Source organism: Danio rerio, chromosome 11, assembly GCF_049306965.1.
Source record: "Danio rerio strain Tuebingen ecotype United States chromosome 11, GRCz12tu, whole genome shotgun sequence".
Classification (NCBI taxonomy): domain Eukaryota; kingdom Metazoa; phylum Chordata; class Actinopteri; order Cypriniformes; family Danionidae; genus Danio; species Danio rerio.
In genome coordinates, this window is record NC_133186.1 from 5,943,393 (window position 1) to 5,963,632 (window position 20,240).

General features: G+C 37.6%; 1 protein-coding gene across 2 annotated transcripts; it reads left to right on the plus strand.

The window, feature by feature from the left end:
• Nucleotides 1-689: 689 nt before the first annotated feature.
• Nucleotides 690-19,746, plus strand: ctdspl3 (CTD (carboxy-terminal domain, RNA polymerase II, polypeptide A) small phosphatase like 3). Of its 2 annotated transcripts, none has more exons than XM_021479700.2 (11): nucleotides 690-982; nucleotides 2,206-2,317; nucleotides 4,457-4,570; nucleotides 8,830-8,938; nucleotides 9,040-9,157; nucleotides 11,312-11,398; nucleotides 11,545-11,607; nucleotides 13,329-13,408; nucleotides 16,460-16,586; nucleotides 16,680-16,775; nucleotides 19,295-19,746. In XM_021479700.2, exons 1-11 carry the CDS (start codon nucleotides 872-874, stop codon nucleotides 19,358-19,360), a joined length of 1,083 nt encoding a protein of 360 aa, XP_021335375.1. In that variant the 5' UTR covers nucleotides 690-871; the 3' UTR covers nucleotides 19,361-19,746. The 2 variants fall into 2 exon arrangements, with proteins under 2 accessions (XP_021335375.1, XP_073772387.1); XM_073916286.1 differs by lacking the exon at nucleotides 19,295-19,746 and adding an exon at nucleotides 18,031-18,132.
• The last annotated feature ends 494 nt before the right edge of the window (nucleotides 19,747-20,240 follow it).

The window sequence follows — 20,240 nt, forward strand, 5'->3', positions numbered from 1 at the left end:
AAAGGCTGCATCCAGATACGATTGGCGGCCACTGTCATTTTAAGAAACAGAACCACTGCAATCAACAAACATGATTTTTTGTTTGTTTGTTCTAATACAATACTGCTTTGATATTGTTTTTTTGTTGTTGTTTACCATATCTCATTAAATGTGACATGCTTCATAAAGGCTTCGAATATAAAGGAATTGAAATGTCATAGTTTGAAAATATATTCATGTTTAAAAACACAGTAAATAGCATTAGTATTAACGTAAGTAGTAAAAAGATAATAAATAAATACATTTAATAATAATAATAAAAACAAATGAAAAAAATCAATAAAAATAAGTCAGAATAAACTACATAAAGCAATCAACATTTATGGATAAAACAGTTATATCAATCAGTATATTTACAATGATTCATATTTAATAATCTTGATCTCTCTCTCTCTCTCTCTTTTTATTTATGAACTTTAAATTGTTATTAATGTGTTACTTCTCTGCTAGTAGCTGTATTGCCTATTTTATAATTATGAATATTTTATATGTCGTATATACTTTTTCGGGGGTATTAATATAATTTTTGGCCATTATTTAAAGAAAAAAAACAATCCTGTCAATGTGACTTCCGCATCACGTTGCGCCGTTGTCTTTTAGAGCTCCGCCCATCGCTTCGGGTTTATGTTCTGATTGGCTAAAGCTCGCTTACGTTTGATTCAGTTTAAACTGGGGTCAGGCTGTCAGGCTGTCTGGAAGTGAAAACGGCGAGATCAAACTGATGATTTAATTCATGGAGATTGATGCGATTCTTGTAATTTTACGGTTTCCCTGAGAGTTTGAAGTCTCCGTGTCTGTTTATCCGGTCTTTTTAAATCAGGATTAAAGGAAAATGAGGCTTCGCTCGAGAACTGTTTTAAACGAAAACACAACGACACCGATTCGCCGCCGCCGAGCCGCTCCGGAGACACCGAGCCGGGAGAACGAGCCGGTCCAGAACCAGGTCAGTCCTGTTGAATTGTACAAAACAAGTGAAAATAAACCAGGATTTGTGTTTAGATGCGATTTATCGTGTGATTTCGTATTCAAAAGGATGTATTTAGGCCTAGTTAGCATAATGCTAACAAGAGATACGGCGAGCGAAATTAAACAACGTTCCTCTGATGATGTTTCATTAAAATATCATTATTAGATATTAATACATGTTGTTGTTCATGCGAATGATGTAGATTTGTGTATATGAACATAGTATTGGATGCTTCTGGTAAGTGTTTTGAGTGCTGTCCCACATATGTTTAGAGGCGGAGCCTATTCTCACTGATTGTCCAATAGGATTCCACTATTTAGAAAGGTATTTGGGAAGATCCATCTCGACCAATCAGCTTCTCTGTGTATTGGCGCTGAAGAAGCACATGGAAGTGTTTTTGTCATTAACACCAGAAATAGTACAGAATAAATGCAGTTAACAGGTTTTGTATGGGTCCTGGAAATCCTTGAAAATAGTTTAGTTTAATAATATAGTGTTTTCTCGTTTTAAAAATGCATATATTTTGCCCTAAGTGCTTTTTAATTGTTAATGAATGGGTATTAATAATTAAATTGGACACTTAAAAAAATAACTGATGTGAACGTAAAATAAAAGGTCTAAAATAGTGTAAATTATTGATATAATTAGTAGAAAGTAATTAGTTGCTTTAACTCATTTTTAAAAAGTAGTTTGAACAAACAGCAAACATCTTTTCTCGGTGTACTATTTTTTCTGGACCCTTTGCATAAACAGTGGGAGAAATCAAAATGCTTTGAGAACACCACCTCATTTGTAAACAATGGATGAATTTAAAATAAAAATAAATTTAAGAGGAAAATTAAATTACACATTCAAGATGTGAGCAAATAATGGCATTTAGGAGAGTAGATGACAGTAATTCAGTGTTGAGGCAAACCTTCTGTAAAAACTTTCCTGATAGTGTTCTGTATAATATACTACTCTAACAAACACCATCCGACATAATGTAATAAAGTATGTAAATGTGTCATTTTTATGAAAAAGTTTGAAAATCCATATGGGAAGTGCTTAAATTTGACTCTGTATTAATGATTTATGTTTTGTTTTTAAGTCCAAACCTAAACTTTAACATTTTGTATTATATTTTTAATTGCAATCAAATTCCATGGATGTACCATCGCAGGCTTATCATCTGTCTTTCTTGCTTGTACTTGCATTAGGATGACCCAGAGGTTCTTCAAGACTGCTCAAATCTGGACCCTGATGATGTCCCAACAGCATCCAAACGTCCACGGAGGAGAAGAAAAGCTTTATCAGCTGTTGTGAATAAAGGTAAATCATTAGATTTGGCGATTATAATGCGCTCAGAATATGTACTCAGTTTTAATCTGTAGAATTTTTGTTGTTTTATAAAAATATCCTTGTAAAAAACTTCTCATAATGAGTGGATGTGTGGGTAAATCAGTTTTGATTACTGCTGTCTTTAATCAGTAGGGGTGTCAAAAATAATCGTTTCTTCAATGCACCGCGATGCAGACGCGGACAATTCGGTATCGGTTCAGTAATAATCATAACTGGTTATTACTGACGTCATTTACCTCATATGCGCTCTGTCGCGAGGAAGACGATTGCGAGTATTTACAACGCTCTAACTACTTAATACTCATGAACTGTGCACAATTTCACTGTGTGTGTTTGAGAATGAAAGTAGCCTACCCCATCTCTCTCTCTCGCTTTCTCTCTCGCTCGCTCTTGCTCTGTCTCTCTCTCTTTCTTACACACACACAGTGGCCCATTTGACCTGCTGGGGTGACTTTTCTTTTCCTCTCGGCTGTTTTACAGCGTTACTCTTGGATACAGAAACGAGCGCGTGTCTGCAGAGTTTTCTCCACCGTGTCTATCATAGATCAGCTGTGAGATCGCCGCCTGCCGCTTATCATTCATCTGAAGAGCGCAGCGCGCAAGAGCCAATCGCAACCGTTTTTGTTGAGGGTGTAACCAATCAAAAATGTGTAAGAGAACTAGACAAGGATCAGAAATTGAGCTGGATATTTATATTTGTTTGTATTATTTGCTAAATGCTGGGTTTTTTAAAGTTACAGTTTATATATCTGACTGTTTGTATTAAATGACACAATTGTATTACAAATAATAGCCTATATAAATATAAATATATTCATACATTTTAATACAAGAGCTGCTGCTGTGAAGAAAATATAAAAGCATCGTCGACGCACCGTGATGCACCGAAATATCGAATTGAACCGAATCGATGACATGATAATCGTAACCGAACCGAACCGTGAGACTAGTGTAGGTTCACAGCTCTATTAATCAGGCTACTGGAGCATTTACACCTTTAATAAATTAAACATATATATTATTAAATATTGCAAACCACACCAAATTGAAACATAACATATATTTAAAACTGATGAGAATTTGTATTAATAGTATCATAATCAATGTATCATTAGCCCCTTTCACACATACAGACCTTTCCGGAAAATTACCGGCAATTTTCCGGAAAGGTTGTATGTGTGAACAGGCCCTTTTTGAAAATACCGGTAAATTTGTTCTGGCTATTTTACGGAAAGAGAAGTTGTAACATTACCGGCAATTTGCTGGAATGCTGCGCTGTGTGAATGCAGAAGGAAGATAGCCGGAAAGAGCGCGTCCACGTCTAGAACGTGCTGACGTGAGACGTCTGCTTTAGCCAATCAGAACAGTCAGACGCATTCACGTGCGCGCGGTTTGTGAGAATAAAAGCCTTTGAATATTTTTCCAGACACCTTTAGCTGCTAGATGTTAGTCAGATCACGTTTATATGTTCCTTCTTAATGCAAACTGTGTAAATAATTATCTATAAAATGTTTATCATAATCCGTTGTTTGTTTACCTTCAAGCTTTGCGTGTGCCCGTGAGCGCCCATAGCGCCAGCACACACACATATCATGAACATCTCGACATGCAAAAGTGTTTCTCTATGTTTTCATTGGAGTTGTACTCAATACTAATCCATCCAAAGAGTTTGTAATGTAGTCAAATGTTTACAAACACAAGCGCAGCCGTTTAGAGGTCATTTCTGGTTAATGATGCCAGAATTTAACGGCATTTTGCGATAGATGTGTGAATGCTCTTTTCCGGAAAAATTCCGTAACGTCCTCGCCTGTGTGAACAGCGCTTTTTTGAATTTACCGGTAAAGTCGTTCCGGAAATTTTCCGGATATTTACCGGTATCACTGTGTGAAAGGGGCTATTGTATAGAATTTGTAAGAACATATGGATATTGTCAGTGTTAACCAGTTGCTAAAAAAGTAACCATAAATTCATGAATGCTACATTTTACTGTATACAATATTTCCATAAACTTTCAGATGAAGAAAAGGTTTGTACTTCAATAGACTGTCTAGGCCTGCATAATTCATGCTGCGCAGGGAAAGAATATCATGCTTGCTGTTGTGTTTTAAGAGTCAGGTTTCAAGACTCCAGTCCATCACCTCCGGGAAAGACATTCCTCATTGAATCCAGCCGCTCGGAGCCTTTACTCTCCTGCAGTTCACTTTCTCACCCCCCCAAGAGACCGTAAGTACACGCACACTCTTTTAACCTTTAAGCATCTGTGCTCCTTTTACATTTAACAGTGTTAGAATAAAAGTATTTTAATGTTGTTAGATGGATTATAGTTTACTTTATTTGTTGAATAATTATAGTTTTATTTAATGCCTTACAAAGTTCATGCATGGTTGATGTGGTTGTACCAGGGATGCTCAAAATAATCGATTAACCGTTAACCGAAAGTGTGCGTTTGTAACCGATTAATAGTATCAGTTAAACGATTAAAAAATATTATTTGATATATTTTTTGTTTGGCTGCATAAGGGGATGATTGAATGAGCTTTTTGCGTTAAGAGGGGCATCTTTTGAATGGTTTACTAAAAGCCGCAATCAACGTTTAAAGACGTAGGAGAGACTAGCGCTTGCCGTTTCAAGTTATCCAGAGCTGTATGAATTTAGGCGAGGCAGTGGCGCAGTAGGTAGTGCTGTCGCCTCACAGCAAGAAGGTCGCTGGGTCACTGGTTCGAGCCTTGGCTCAGTTGGCGTTTCTGTGTGGAGTTTGCATGTTCTCCCTGCCTTCGCGTGGGTTTCCTCCAGGTGCTCCGGTTTCCCCCACAGTCCAAAGACATGCGGTACAGGTGAATTGGGTAGGCTAAATTGTTCGTAGTGTATGAGTGTGTGTGTGGATGTTTCCCAGAGATGGGTTGCAGCTGGAAGGGCATCCGCTGCGTAAAAACTTGCTGGATAAGTTGGCGGTTCATTCCGCTGTGGTGACCCCGGATTAATAAAGGGACTAAGCCGACAAGAAAGAAATGAAAGCCGACAAGAAAATCTGACCAGTTAACCATTAATAACAGATTTACGAGCGGCGGTTGTTGGTTAGCAAAATTAACCCAAATGAGCATGCCTAGGTTGTACTGTATGCTGATTTATTTTACTTTGATTTTTTTTGGGATTATTATAAGGCTTAGGGCCCTATCATACACACGGCGCAGTGTGGCGCAAGGCGCGGCGCAAGGCGCGGCGCAATAGTCTTTTGCTAGTTTCAGCTTGGCGCAAGAGTCGTTTTGAGGCGTTGCGCTACGCTGTTTAAATAGCAAATGCATTAGCGCTCATTTGTGCGCCCATAGGCGTTCTGGTATAAAAAGGAAGGGGTACTGAGGTGCACTGCTGACGCGTTGCTATTTTCAGAAACTATAATAGATTTTTCATTAGACCAAAACTAACCCGGTCTAAACTCTGGCGCAGAGTTGCGCCTCGCTTACACACTGCTTAATACGCACAAGAGAGCAATAGGCAAATATCTTTACATATGAAAAAATGTAAGTATTAAGGATATATATTGTATATAATAAGAATAGATATAGAATATAAATATAAAGGATTAAAATATTACAAAACATATTATTTTCTTATCATCTATTTATGTCTTCTTCATCTCGGGAGGCTTTTTCAGTTCATTCATAACAATTTGCTTTTGTATAATGTTATTATTATTAGCAGTATTATTTATTATATCCATATTTATATTTGTTTTATTAAAAACAAGCTTAGATTTGCCCACCTGTCAGGTTTTAGACCATATGGGGCACAGCATGTGTTTTAGGATATAACTCAGGTTTTTGAGCACAATTTGTTATTATTATTCATTTATTAGTTTGCTGGAAATTAGAACTGAATTTAGAAATAGTTTTGAATATTTGCGCTTAACAAACAAAAGTATTTATTTATAGACTAATTGATGTCTGTGCGTAAAGGTTTCCCTATCCAAGAGCGAAAGTGAAAGTAGATCCATTATCTCTTATTCTCACGCAGTAGATGCTCTGTTTAACAGTTTTCTGTAAAAAAAAAAAAAAAACTGTTCTGTAAATAGTGAATGCGCTCTTGGCGCGACGCAGCTGGCTCTTAAAGGGAATGGGAGATGAGATTCTAATTGGTTTATTCTCAAAACACACCTATAACTCAATAAATAAACTCAACCCTTCTAGAACATGTGCCGCGGCGCAAGGCAGATTTTCCGTCCTTAAATTAGCAAAAACGCGTCCTGACACGCCCTGAAAGCGTTTGCGCCCTGCGTTTTGCGCTCTGCGCATGGACCATCAAAATAGGGCCCTTAGTATTTGAGTCATTGTTTGTTGGTCATTTTTCAGTCTGTGAAAGACTGTAGTGGAATTAAGTCTAAAATAAAAGAAAAATTGAATGTAAAATGTTTAATTAAAGACCTAAACTGTTATGCTTATGAAGTGCCAAAATAAGTGAAAGTATACATTATTTTAGTCTTGAGCTTAAATTTTTTAGCCAACATATTTAGCGGTCATCATTAGTACAGAAGCATGCGCTTCACATAGATATTACAGTCTCGAGTTCAGAATTTGTTCCAAGCGTTTAATTAGTTCCTTGATTTTAGTTAAATCATGCCAATGATGTACTAGTTTGTTCCCTTTAATTTAGTTACACGGTGGCCTCAAATGTCATGTGCTCACTTCAGCTGTTTCAGTTACATTGATAACTCTATGTAGTCAATTAAACTTGAGATAAAGGTGAAATACAATTACCACAGCCATGTGGTGTCATGTTAATGGTGGTATGAGGTAAAGGTAGCTTATGGAATGAATTATAAGTCTCAGAAGAGACATTAGACATGTTAGGGTGATCATACATGTTTGGTTTGATTAAAACAGACTTTGATGAGTTTCCTCTGATCGTGTGGTTTATTTAAATGCGGCCATCTGAACGCTAGTGCTCACTAAACAAGTGGAAATAGACTATTGAAAAGGCGAGTCTTGTTCTCCTCCAAATGATCTCTAGTGCAGTTTGACTATAATACATATACATGACAGGCCAAAGACATCTTGACAAACTAAAAACATAACATGTCACAAGATGCAAGCATAACATTTTTTAGTTCTTCATGCATTCTCAGCTGACAAAAATACCGTAACATGCTGTTACCATTTAGCCCAGTATACTCACACACACAAACACACACACACACACCATTGTTTTTGATGCCCAGTAAGTTCCATAATAAAATGTTTGTCTTTACCCTTTTTAAACATTAGGTTTAGCTTTAAAAGATGACTAAAATAGGACTAAATTGGTTATTTTATATTTTTGTTTAGACGATTAATTGCTGAAACTTTTTAACATGGTATACAGAATTATCACGATGTTGACTTAAACTGAAAAAAAAGACTACTTTAACGGGTAGAACAACAAAATGTAACAATAAAAGTTTTATTATGTATACAGTACGTTCAGAGTAAATGTTTCAAACAAATTCAATTTGTAAAAGGTAAAATTACATTAGGTGCACTTTACAATTGGGTCTCTTTAATGTGAACATATTTAACATGATAAATTTTATAAAAAAATGCAACAGAGTTTTATTAGTCATTAACTTCATTTAATAAAACAATAATGACTTTTAATGTGTTTTAATAAGTAGGCCCACACAGAATCTGCGAGTGCAGAAAATCTGCAGATTTTTGTCTGTACAGTTGAAGTCAGAAGACCTTAGATTTTTTTTTATATTTCCCAAATTATGTTTAACAAAGCAAGGAAATTTTCAGAGCATGTCTGATAATATTTTTCTTCTAGAGAAAGTCTTGTTTTATTTTGGCCAGAACAAAAGCAGTTTTTCATTTTTAAGCTTCATTTTAAGGTCACTTAAATATATGTATGTGTGTGTGTGTGTGTGTGTGTGTGTGTGTGTATGTGTGTGTGTGTGTGTGTGTGTGTGTGTGTGTGTACATGTTTTTGTGACATATCAGGACACAAATCTGTATAATGACATGGGTATGACACAGGTATTACGAAAAGGAGGGGAAATATGAGGACATTGGTTTGGTGACGTCCTCATTTCTCAAAATGCTTATAAATCCTACAGTATGAGTTTAATCAGAGAGTAAAGCTGCACACTGACTCCTGTGATGGTTGTGTTTAGGGGTGGGGTGGGGTGAGGTCAATATAATGTACGGTATGGACAGTATAAAATGAATGGAAACCTATGTAATGTCCCCACTTTTCACAAAAACAAACGTGTGTGTATATGTATATGTGTGTTTATATAAACACACACACACATATATATATATATATATATATATATATACATACATACATACATACATACATACATACGTGTGTGAGTATGTTCTTGCTTTTTTTTTTTTTTTTTATGAATAAGAACTTTCAGCCACCAGAAGTTTGCTGCTCTCTTCTTAATTTTTGATTTCTTCTGGTTATGTTCTGCTTGATGTAACAGCCATTACTTATTTTAACAGGTGAGCAGCCAAACACTGGTCCCCTCTTCAGTCCTGAACACCGTGTGTTTGGTTACAGTGCTGCCAGTCCTCTTTCAGAAGACGAAGAGAATGAGGAAGTGTTTAGTCCGTGAGTCTCTCCTACAAACGATTTTTATCTCGTGTGCACTTCTGACAGATTGAAGAAACATATTTATGATTTAATCTGAAATGTCTCTGTTTTCCCTTCAGTTTCACATTTATCAAAAACATTCCCAACCGTTCCCAACAGTCCAGGCCGGTGTCTGCAGTGCGGGACATCCCACCAAAGACGAGGAGCACACCTGCTGCCACCCTGGTGCTGGATTTGGTTGGTTATTTTCTTACTAGACAGCTTAAATTATGTTTGTTAAACAATTGACCATCACAACTGTACATTCAAATCTCTGTATGACCCAGTGAAAGTGTTTGGAGTGGACTGCTTCAGTCTTTTCAATGTAATGTTATTTATGTCTGGTTAAAAGTATTGAAATAGTCAGAGAAGTACTGTGATAACTACTAGGAAATAAACTATGATGGCTACTGTTCAAACAAATCACAGATTGAACTCAAATCTTAAATAAGGCTTGTGGCAGTTACATGGTTACACCAAAAGTTGGTGACAAAATACCATTACAATTTTATTTGATGAAACTATTAAAAATAATTCCTGATTTATCCATGTGAAGTCAGTAATATGTAGTTTTTTGTTACCTCTTGTAAATCATTTATATTAACTCGTCTATTCGGATTCATGAAGGAATCGTGATCTTTATTTTAAACAAACAAACAGAAATCTCAGTTTACCCACAGTTGTGCAGCACTAATTTGCGGTTTATTGACTGAATTTTCATGTCAAACTAAGTGGAAGTCAGTGGAAGGAACCATAAACCTCCAATACTCTCCGCTGAGAGAGAATGGACCACCATACCTTTCTGATGCATCATCGATTATGTAAATAAAGTTGAGGTCAAGTCACTTTTTTCTATAATGTTTTGTTTGTTGTGTCAAATGAAAAAGATTTTGACGAAATTTTGAGGTTTTCATGAAAAGCATTGGCAAGATTTCAGTTTGTGGGACATGTAAGCTAGTGTGGTTTAGGCATGAGCCGGGATGAGATTCTGCTGTTATGATAACCTCGGATAAAAATGTGGTTTCACGGTATCACAGTATTGTGATTACAGCTCTAAAATATATTCCTGTTAAATGTCTGAGTAAAAAACAAAAGCTTTTTTTTCCTCTTTGAACTCAATATATTTTATTTTTTGAAAAAATATATAATAGGGGTGAAGCAGTGGCGCAGTAGGTAGTACAGTCGCCTCACAGCAAGAAGGTCGCTGGTTTGAACCTCGACTCAGTTGGTGTTTCTGTGTGGAGTTTGCATGTTCTCCCTGCGTTCGCGTGGGTTACCTCCGGGTGCTCCGGTTTCCCCCACAGTCCAAAGACATGCGGTACAGGGGAATTGGGTAGGATAAATTGTCAGTAGTGTATGTGTGTGTGTGGATGTTTCCCAGAGATGGGTTGCGGCTGGAAGGCCATCCGCTGCGTAAAAATGTGCTGGATAAGTTGGCGGTTCATTCCGCTGTGGCGACCCCGGATTAAAAAAGGGACTAAGCCGACAAGAAAATGAATGAATGAGTGAAAATGTATAATATTTTGGAACAGTAAACATGTCAGGCTAAATAATTTAAAAGAAATCAGTGAGTTCTGCTGGATTCTGCACAGATTTCTATACAATTTAAAACGGCATCTTTGGATAATATTTCTGCCGAAGATAGTTTTGTCCTAAAAAACAAAATAAAAAAATAAACATTAAAAAAACTTGCACATATCTTAGGAACAGTACTACAGAAAATGTTGGCGGTTTTAAAATTTTGACTTTTCCAAACCGCGGTATACCTTGAAACCGGTTATCGTCCCATACCTAGTGTAGTTACATATAAGCTAGTGCACATATAAGCTATTGTAGTATTCAGGTGTTTAGAATAGCCAGAAGAGATCCAAGTAAACCCGTTCATTTCTGAGGTTTGTGTTTGGGATCAGTCTTGTGTCTTTGACTCATTGACGTCCTCTTGATCGTGTGGGTCTTTGTATGACAACCATCTGCTAAATCTCTTTATGGTGGCTCTATTCTATGTTTTTTATTAAGCATAATAGTGACTCTTTAAATGTTTCATGGTGTATGGGTATTGTAAAGGCCAAGTGTTTAATAATTGTAGATTATCTTCCGTTGTTATTGTTACTTTCAGGATTATTATAAAAAATATATATTTTATTTGCTTGTGTTTTTTAAAATCAGCATAATTTCTGTTATTGATATAAATGTAAAGTCTTACAAAATTACTTGTAGTAATTATAATTATATATTTAAAAAAAAAACAAAGTATTTAATTTTCAGCCAAGTGCATTCAGAGTTTTCAGTTTCGTCACAGATTTTTCATCTTGTTGCCTCCCTGTTATTTATTTGTACATTTTTCTATCTTAGGATGAAACCCTGGTGTTCAGTTCACTCAATGTGATCCCTGATGCAGAATACACCTTCAATACACGCTTTCAAGACCACAAGTATAAGGTTTGTAACGCGTTTAATTATTGTTCAAAATCATATTTTTAATAATCCCAGTTCTCTGCTGAATCAGTGGTTCATTTCCTGCTAGTGTCATGGAAGTGTTTTTGAAATACTGCAGTTCATGAAGTGTCAATTGATTCTGTTCGCAGGTCTACGTAATCCTCAGACCACATGTGAGAGAGTTTCTACAAGCCATGACAAAACATTTTGAGGTAAACATTGCGATTTGCTTGAGGTTTTGAGACCAGGGGCCTGTTTCATGAAGCGGTAATAGCTGGCTAGCCTCTTCATTTCAGTTTAGTTTGCACCAATCTTGGGTATTTGATAACACGAAGGCTTTTTTAATCACTTTTTGTTGCCATGGTTTTATGAAGTAGGTGAACTTCATGGTACCTTAAAGGGCTATGAAACCCCCCCCCCCCCTCTGCTTTCAGTTCAGGTCTACCTCAGAATAAAAAAAAAAAGCATCATAATGGGCGTGGAGCTCCGCAATCAGAGGCAGGAGTGGGCGTGGCCAGCAGAGCAGGGGAGAACCAGGGGAGCGAACGACTGTTGTCAGTCGTTAACAAAATGAGACAAACCGTGAGGAGACGCATGAATTTATAGTTTACCAAGTTAAAACGCAAATAAATAAACAGTTATTTAATGCCCTGTTACATTTGTTATTTGTAATTTCATATACACATAACCACAATTTATATCATTATAAAGATAATAAAATGAGGACTTCTCCCTCAATCCCCGGGTCTGAATGCAGACTCAGTGCAGCAGGTCTCTTGACTTGTCTATTTTAACCATTAGCCCTGCTGGTAATCTAGACGATTTAGCCGAACACAGCAGCACGGCTATGTGTCTAAATGTGAACGAACTCCTGATAAAAGACAACATCCGCCATTCTCCAATTCTCGTTCTGCTCTCCCGACAAAAAAGCTTGCTGCATACATACAGCTTTGCTGTATTGGCCCTGACAGCATCATGGGGAAAAACATGCAACAAGCCCCGTGGATCACGGAAACAAACACATACGACCCTTCATGAACAACTAAATACTGTGTGCCGTGGGTCCGTGGACGCATCTTACCCAGTCATCAACAAAGGGTCTCACAGCTTGGCACTGCTGCCTTGCTTTCGAAAAGCACATGCAGTCATGAATAATTAAGAAGCCGGCTCTTGTCATAGGATAAGAAAACTCTGCTATGAATAATAATGAGAAACCGACGCGTCATCTTTGCACTTGCAGTTTTGTGCTACGTCACCGATTTTGCCCCAAAAATCATTTTAAACCTGGAAGATGAAATCAGCTGACAAAAGCTCAAATTATCCAGTTTACTTCACATTTAAAGCTGACAGATGCTAACATTGCCTTAAGTGATGCCCAACACACACAAATCTGCTAAAATCTCAAAAAAAGTACTCGAGGATTTCTTGAACCTTTAAAAACAGTGTTGGTGCAAACTAAACTGAAACTGGCTAGCCAGCTAATCTGGCTTCATGGTACAGGCCCCTGTTCACACTAGAGAAAATACATATTGCACTAAACATTTGCATGGCACTTGATTTAAATAGAAATTAACTCCTATATTCAGACCTAATAGATGCTTTCTGTGTGACTTCATTTATTTAATATCTTTTTTTATTAATTTATTAATATTAAAAATAGCGAGTGGTCAAACAATAGTGTTTGGGAGTTTGGTCAATAGGCAAGAGTTTCATTTGTCAAATCAAAATAAAATAGTGTTCTTTAATAAACATTATGCTCAATACAAAGAGACCAAAGATAATGACACATGTAAATAACTTCCTTTTTTCATGTGCTTTTTTTCTTTTACTTTTCCATAATTTAATATTTTCATTCCTCTTAACCACAATCGAATCACATAAATGTTATCAATTATTTGCTGAACATTGTAATCTAGGTTTTTTCCTGTTCCAGATGTTTGTTTATACGTCTGCAAAAAAGGAGTATGCAGAAAAGATTGTAGATATTTTGGACCCTAATAAAAAGCTCTTCAGGTAAGACCTTTTCATGCATATATTTCTCAGCCTAGTATCTGCAAACCTGTCTCAAAACTCTTGTAAACACCCTATTTACAACTGGTATTACGATTAATTCAAATCACAAATAGACGAGGGAGACTTATGAATGTGTCTCTGTTGACCACATTTCTTTAGCTCCTTTCACACATACAGACCTTTCTGGAAAATTGCCGGCAATTTTCCGGAAAGGTCTGTATGTGTGAACAGGTCCTTTTTGAAAATACCGGTAAATTCGTTCTGGCTATTTTCCGGAAAGAGAAGTTGTAACATTACCGGTAATTTGCCAGAATGCTGCGCTGTGTGAATGCAGAAGCAAGATTGCCGTAATAAGCGCGTGCACGTCTAGAACGTGCTGACGTGAGACGTCTGCTTTAGCCAATCACAACAGTCAGACGCATTCACATCCGCGCGGTTTGTGAGAATAAAAGCCTTTGAATATTTTTCCAGACACATTTAGCTGCTAGAAGTTAGTCAGATCACGTTTATATGTTCTTCTTAATGCCAACTGTGTAAGTAATCATCGATGAGATGCTTATGAAAAGCCGTTGTTTGTTTACCTTCAAGCTTTGCGTGTGCCTGTGAAACAGCCTGTGAGCGCCTGCACACGCACATATTCACAATATTGATCATCCACAGAGTTTGTAATTTAGTAAAATGTTTACAAATACAAGCCCAGCTGTTTAAAGCTCATTTGTGGTGAATGATGTCAGAATTTACCGGTATTTTGGAATGGATGTGTGAATGCTCTTTTCCGGAAAATTTCCGTAACGTCCTCGCCTGTGTGAACAGCGCTTTTTTTTTTTTTTTTAATTTCTTTCCGGAAATTTTCCAGATATTTACCGGTATCACTGTGTGAAAGGGGCTTTTATGTAGTCTTTCCCTGATTAATAACTGCAAAATAACCTTGTGAAATGTTTATACTGAAACAAAACCTATTAAACTTGCTTTATAAATACTTTATACTAAAGCTGCACAATTAATCGTAAAAAGATCGCGATCTCGCTTCGACCCCCGCCTAGACGATCTTAATCCAGCATTTCTACAATTCCGTCAATCATATTTTCAAGTTCAGGAGAGAAGCAGTGGTGGCCGCACAAGTCTTCACATTGTTTTACATATGTTGTTCAGCAACGTGGACACCTCCAAATGGTGTTGAAAGAGTCGCATGCTGTAATAAGATATAATTCACTCCAAAAATGTCATTTCTGTCTTCATGTAATGTATTTGCGACCGCAAAATCACACGTGACGTGAGCTGACCGTCAGCTGTTACCACAGAGAGGGCGAGCGCACGCCTCTGAATGAAGTTTACTTTAGTCAACAACATGCATAGGCTGTGAATAACAGGTAATAAAGTTGTAATTAACATTCACTTTGTGGCAGAGTGATTGTTTGGGAGCTGCGCAGGAAGTGAACCACTCTTAGCAGTGAAAATGTAACCGAAAGCGCACGCAGTGTTGCCAGATGTAGCTGACTGATTCCAGCCCAAAAAGTATCCAAAAATCGCCGAAATGCAAAAATACCCACTCAGTCTTCTGTATTCACGAAATTGACGTCAGTGTCAAATTTTGAGCAGAAAATTTTGAGCATATGTGTCAAACACAATTCAACATCAGAATTATCATCAGAATTAATGACCAGGACAAATCTAAAGTCTGTTCAAGTCCACCATTCCAAGTCTATACAACATTCAGCATTTTAACCAACAGTAGACCTACACAAAGCCTATTTGTCATGATCACCAGTGATCAAACCACCAGAGGTCATTGGTAAACACTCACACACACACACACAGGACTACAAATCTGCTTATAAATGGACTACATATTCAGTCATGCCACACACACACACCTGCTCCAAGTCTCCACTGATTAGACTCTCACAGCTGATCCTGCTTCTAGACTGATTACTGCACTACTTAAACAGCACAGAAACAATCATGCTGTGTTCACACCAGACGCGGAACGTGCGGATAAATCGCGCTATTCGCGCGTAAATAGCCGCGTGAACATTTGAGTTTACTTGCTTCATTTGCGCGTCAAACCCTGCTTCATTCGCGTGTCAAAATCACTTCAGAACAGACGCGGATTCGCGTGATGGGCAGGGCTTCTGTCTGCCTGAAGACTTTAGCTTCATAGCTAAATGGTTAACATAGATTTTAAGAAGAAAATAACAGTGTTTATGTGCTTTATGAAGACTGAAAAACAGCGTCGATGCATTTAGGGTCGTGTCTGAGTCCACTACGTCCTTTCAGAGGTGCATCCAGCTCTGTGAGTCATAAACTCCTCCAGAAACTTAACCTGAATGACCGAGGCTTTCAGCGGTGCTTCTAAATGAGCCAAGCCGAGTTTGATGAATTGTTGTCGGTGAAGGCTGGAGGATTTCTCTCGGAACACTGACAACAGGTTCTACGTCACAATCACGCCCCCACAAGAGCAAGCTTCTGATTGGTTAACGCGGTGCGAACATACGCTGAAGTTCAGATTTTCGAACTCGAGAGATTCGCGCGAAACGCTCATTAAGCGCGTCAAACACGCAAAACGCTCAATTCGCCTCGCGCAATTTGCGTCATTCGCGCGTATCTTGACGCAGGATATCTATTTGCGCGTTTGCATTGACTTAACATGTAAATCACTCGCGCTTGATGCGCGTTCCGCGTCTGGCGTGAACGTAGCATCACTGTTGCTGAGTCTTGTTAGCTGTATCAGTGACATTACAACGCGTTCTCCTAGTCTTGTTTTCCCGTGTGTTGATCTTAGCCTTATTTATCCAGTTCAATGTACAAAACTTGCAATCTTTCAGAGTAATTCAACTGTATGTTTGATCAAATATTCTGTAACAAAGTTCATAGCACTAAATTCAAGACACATTTTGTAAATATAACACGTCCTTACAGTTCATGTGAATAATGTGAGAATGAAAATAATGTGGCTGGAGTGGCTTTAATGTGCTGTCAACACCTAAGTTTATACTTTTAGTCAAAGCTTTGCCTTTCTGGTGTAATCATGTAGTTTTATTGTGTTTGAAGGCATCGTTTGTATCAGGACGACTGCGCCTGTGTGCTTGGACACTACATTAAAGATTTGACCATTCTAGAAAGAGACTTGTCAAAGACGGTCATCCTGGACAACGCCCCTCACACTTTCCCATACCACGTATGTTTGCCCTTATCGACTGTACAGGACTCATCTCTATATGAAGAGGTCTGCTGAATATCAGGTCTAATAATATATGCTTGCTGTTTCCAGCTGATGAATATGATTCCTATAAAGAGCTGGATTGGAGATCAAGAGGACCGTGAGCTGCAAAAGCTCATTCCATACATGGAGAAACTAGTCCACGCGGTGGGTGTTTTAAACTATTAACATTTAGGCAGTTCTTTCATATGCATTATAGCATGTGTGTTATGCATTTACTTAGTTTTTCTTTAGTAAGAGTACAGCCATAACTAAATGTGGGAAATTCTGAGCTTGTGTTTTCTTTTCCTGTATGAATATGTTATCTTTGGTTTTTGGAACTATGATAAGAAATTGGAAAATGAAGCTTATGTTATTAATCTTTTGACTATACTTACCAAGCTTCATATCCATCGATGTAAATTTAGCAATCAGAAACCTTTTTTTTTTTTTTTTTTTTTTAGTGGTACTTAAAGAACAAAATATTTATATAAATACTATTTTGTACAAACAAAAAAGGTGTTAAAACTGCGTATTTGTTTGACACTTTTAAATTATTGTAAGTTACAAGGCCTGGCATTATTTGTAATGTTTTTTTCTTGATTTGTAATTTCATTTTGTTTTACCTTTTTGAGTTTTTGTAGCTTCATATAATTTTATTATGCTTTTTATATTTTTGCACACCTCTGGCATTTTGTATGTATCGTTCTTGTATTAAAAAAAAAAGAAAAACTAGCCAACACGTCGAGTATAAATCAGCTTTAGGGCTGACATGACAGGATAATATAAATTTAACCACTTAAACTCTGCGGACCCGGTATCGGGTCAGTGACATCATCGACTTTCGCTTTCAGATTTAAAGGGCTAGCGTTGCACCAGACCCCCGTAATTCTACTGTATAAAAGTTATTTACACTTAAATACACAGTAGTTTGGAGACCCGAGCTGGGTATTTTACATCGGTTAATTTTCATATTTCTTTATATGACACATGTAGAAGTTATAGCTCAAATGAAAACTCTTGCCGGTGCTCATACAGTTCCAGCATTCTTTTTACTGAATTATATTCCTATGCCAAACAGTTGTTGAATGAATTGTGGTGTTTCCATGGCGCGGAAATGTAAACAATACATTCATGATCAATAAGCAGCCCCAGATAGCACAGACAGCTGTCTTCTCTTACCTTATGCTGTGTGCTTCAGGGCCATTCTCCTCTGTTTTTGAGGTGATGTGCATAAGTAATCCTTTTATATGTCTGATGTGGTCCAAACACATTGAATTATGTTTGATCAAACAAAAGAATAGTGAAATATGTAAACAAGGATCAGTCTCTGTGGCTTGTACAGCACCTCTCATCAGTTGGAGTGCAATAACGTTTGCATAGATTATGGTGGAGACATTTTTCTTTTTTCCTATGATTACAGACATGTGCAGGAACCACCAAAATTAATTACAGCACACTAGACCACACAGAACCTAAAAGGTACACTTTCAAATTTGAGTTTATATAAAAAAAAAATACAAAAAGCGCCTCTTTTTTTAGGTGTTTATTATAACACAGACGACATATACAGTTATTTTAAACGCTTTCAATAGTGTTTTATGAAAATTCAAAGGGTTTTCTTTAAAATGATACCACATTTTTGCATTTACACCTTTTTATGTGGATTTGGGAAGCTTTTAAATTTGGGTAGGCAAAATCCAGACGGAAATCCCCAAATCGCAGCAGAGTTTAAGTGGTTAAGAAACTTTACAGCTTCAGATTTACACTTTAAAGGATGTTAAAGTAATGACAAATTTCTCATAGTACAATTAAAGTTGTGCAAAATTATATTCAAGCTAAACCCATTTAAATATTGTTATTATTTTAATAGTTTATTATTAATATACAAGCACAACTTGTATAAAGGGGCGACGCAGTGGTGCAGTAGGTAGTGCTGTCGCCTCACAGCAAGAAGGTTGCTGGTTGAGTTTGCATGTTCTCCCTGCGTTTGCGTGGGTTTCCTCCGGGTGCTCGGGTTTCCCAGTGATAGGTTGCGGCTAGAAGGGCATCCGCTGCGTTAAAATGTGCTGGATAAGTTGGCGGTTCATTCCGCTGTGGCGATCCCAGATTAATAAAGAGACTAAGCCGACAAGAAAATGAATAAACTTGTATAAAGGCCTGTTTTTCCGTTAATTATACGTTATTTTAGATGTCATGAAAATTCAGCATTTTGGGCAATGAAAGTCAGGTTAGGGCGAGGCAGTGGCGCAGTAGGTAGTGCTGTCGCCTCACTGCAAGAAGGTCGCTGGTTCGAACCTCGGCTCAGTTGGTGTTTCTGTGTGGAGTTTGCATGTTCTGCCTGCCTTCGCGTGGGTTTCCTCCGGGTGCTCCGGTTTCCCCCACAGTCCAAAGACATGTGGTACAGGTGAATTGGGTAGGCTAAATTGTCCGTAGTGTATGAGTGTGTGTGTGAATGTGTGTGGATGTTTCCCAGAGATGGGTTGCGGCTGGAAGGGCATCCGCTGCTTAAAAACTTGCTGGATAAGTTGGCGGTTCATTCCGCTGTGGCGACCCCGGATTAATAAAGAGACTTAGCCGACAAGAAAGAAATGAAAGTCAGGTTATGGTCAGGGAATTTGGCTTTGTTTGATTGAATAAATCATGTATTTTGTAGTAACGATTTGTGTATGTGTGTGTGCTTTCAGGATGACTTCAGAAATGTTTTAAAGAAGAGAACCGACCACTTCCACAGGCTGCTCTCTGAGGACTAAACCCTGGATTAGGTGTAAATACATGTACAGCCATCCTAATAAATGCAGTAAAATTGCCCATCTACAAGCTAGCTAAGGCTAAATGTGTAGTATGGTGATTCACCCTGGTATAACCAAAGTGTTTGTTTGATAGGCGATAGTGTTAATGCTACCTTTATTCACCCTGGTGATCAGCTGGTGTTCTGACCCATTTTGAAGATCAGGACTAGAATCCTGCCTTTAATTTATTCAACTATGAGATATTGTACAGGTGCCACTGAAAGTGTGTGTTTTTTACACACTCAACTCTTGTTTTCAATGTGCGTTGCACTCAGAGCTCTAGTTTTAAAAGTCATTTAGGATGATTTTCGGTAACCAATAAATTTTTGTTTCACTGAAGTAACAAAGTCTGTTTTCTGTTGTTTAAACCTCAGTTTCAGCTTTATTGTCAATTCAACCACATGTACAGGAAATATAGAGAATCGAAATCACATTACTCTCAGACCCTAGGGCAGAGGTGGCCAGCCCTGTTCCTGGAGAGCCACCTTCCTGCAGGTTTCAGTTGCAACCCATATCAAACACACCTGAACCAATTAATTAGGACCTGAACACCTGGGCCCGGTTTTTCAAAAGTAATCCACTAGGATTTTGGATAAGGGATTGGATCAAATCTTGAAAATGGGTTTTTCAAAAGAAAAAACGGATTACCTAATCGGATTAGATCACATAATCTAATCTTGGTTTTGATCCGGATCAAACCTTTAGTTTGGGTTTTTCAGACCTTTTTTGTAGGATCTGGATCACTTTGATCCAAAAAAACTGGATTAAACTGATCCCATCAGAAGGGTGGATTTAGCGTTGATTTCATGCCCGAAATGTAATAAAAACTTTACAAGTTTAT

Bases quoted from the DNA above. Each gene is read 5' to 3' on its own strand.
- ctdspl3 (XM_073916286.1), top strand. From the start codon at position 872: ATGAGGCTTCGCTCGAGAACTGTTTTAAACGAAAACACAACGACACCG. The intron at 4,571-8,829 runs GTAAGTACACGC...TTATTTTAACAG, and splicing joins TCTCACCCCCCCAAGAGACC to GTGAGCAGCCAAACACTGGT. The intron at 16,587-16,679 runs GTATGTTTGCCC...TGCTGTTTCCAG, and splicing joins CTCACACTTTCCCATACCAC to CTGATGAATATGATTCCTAT.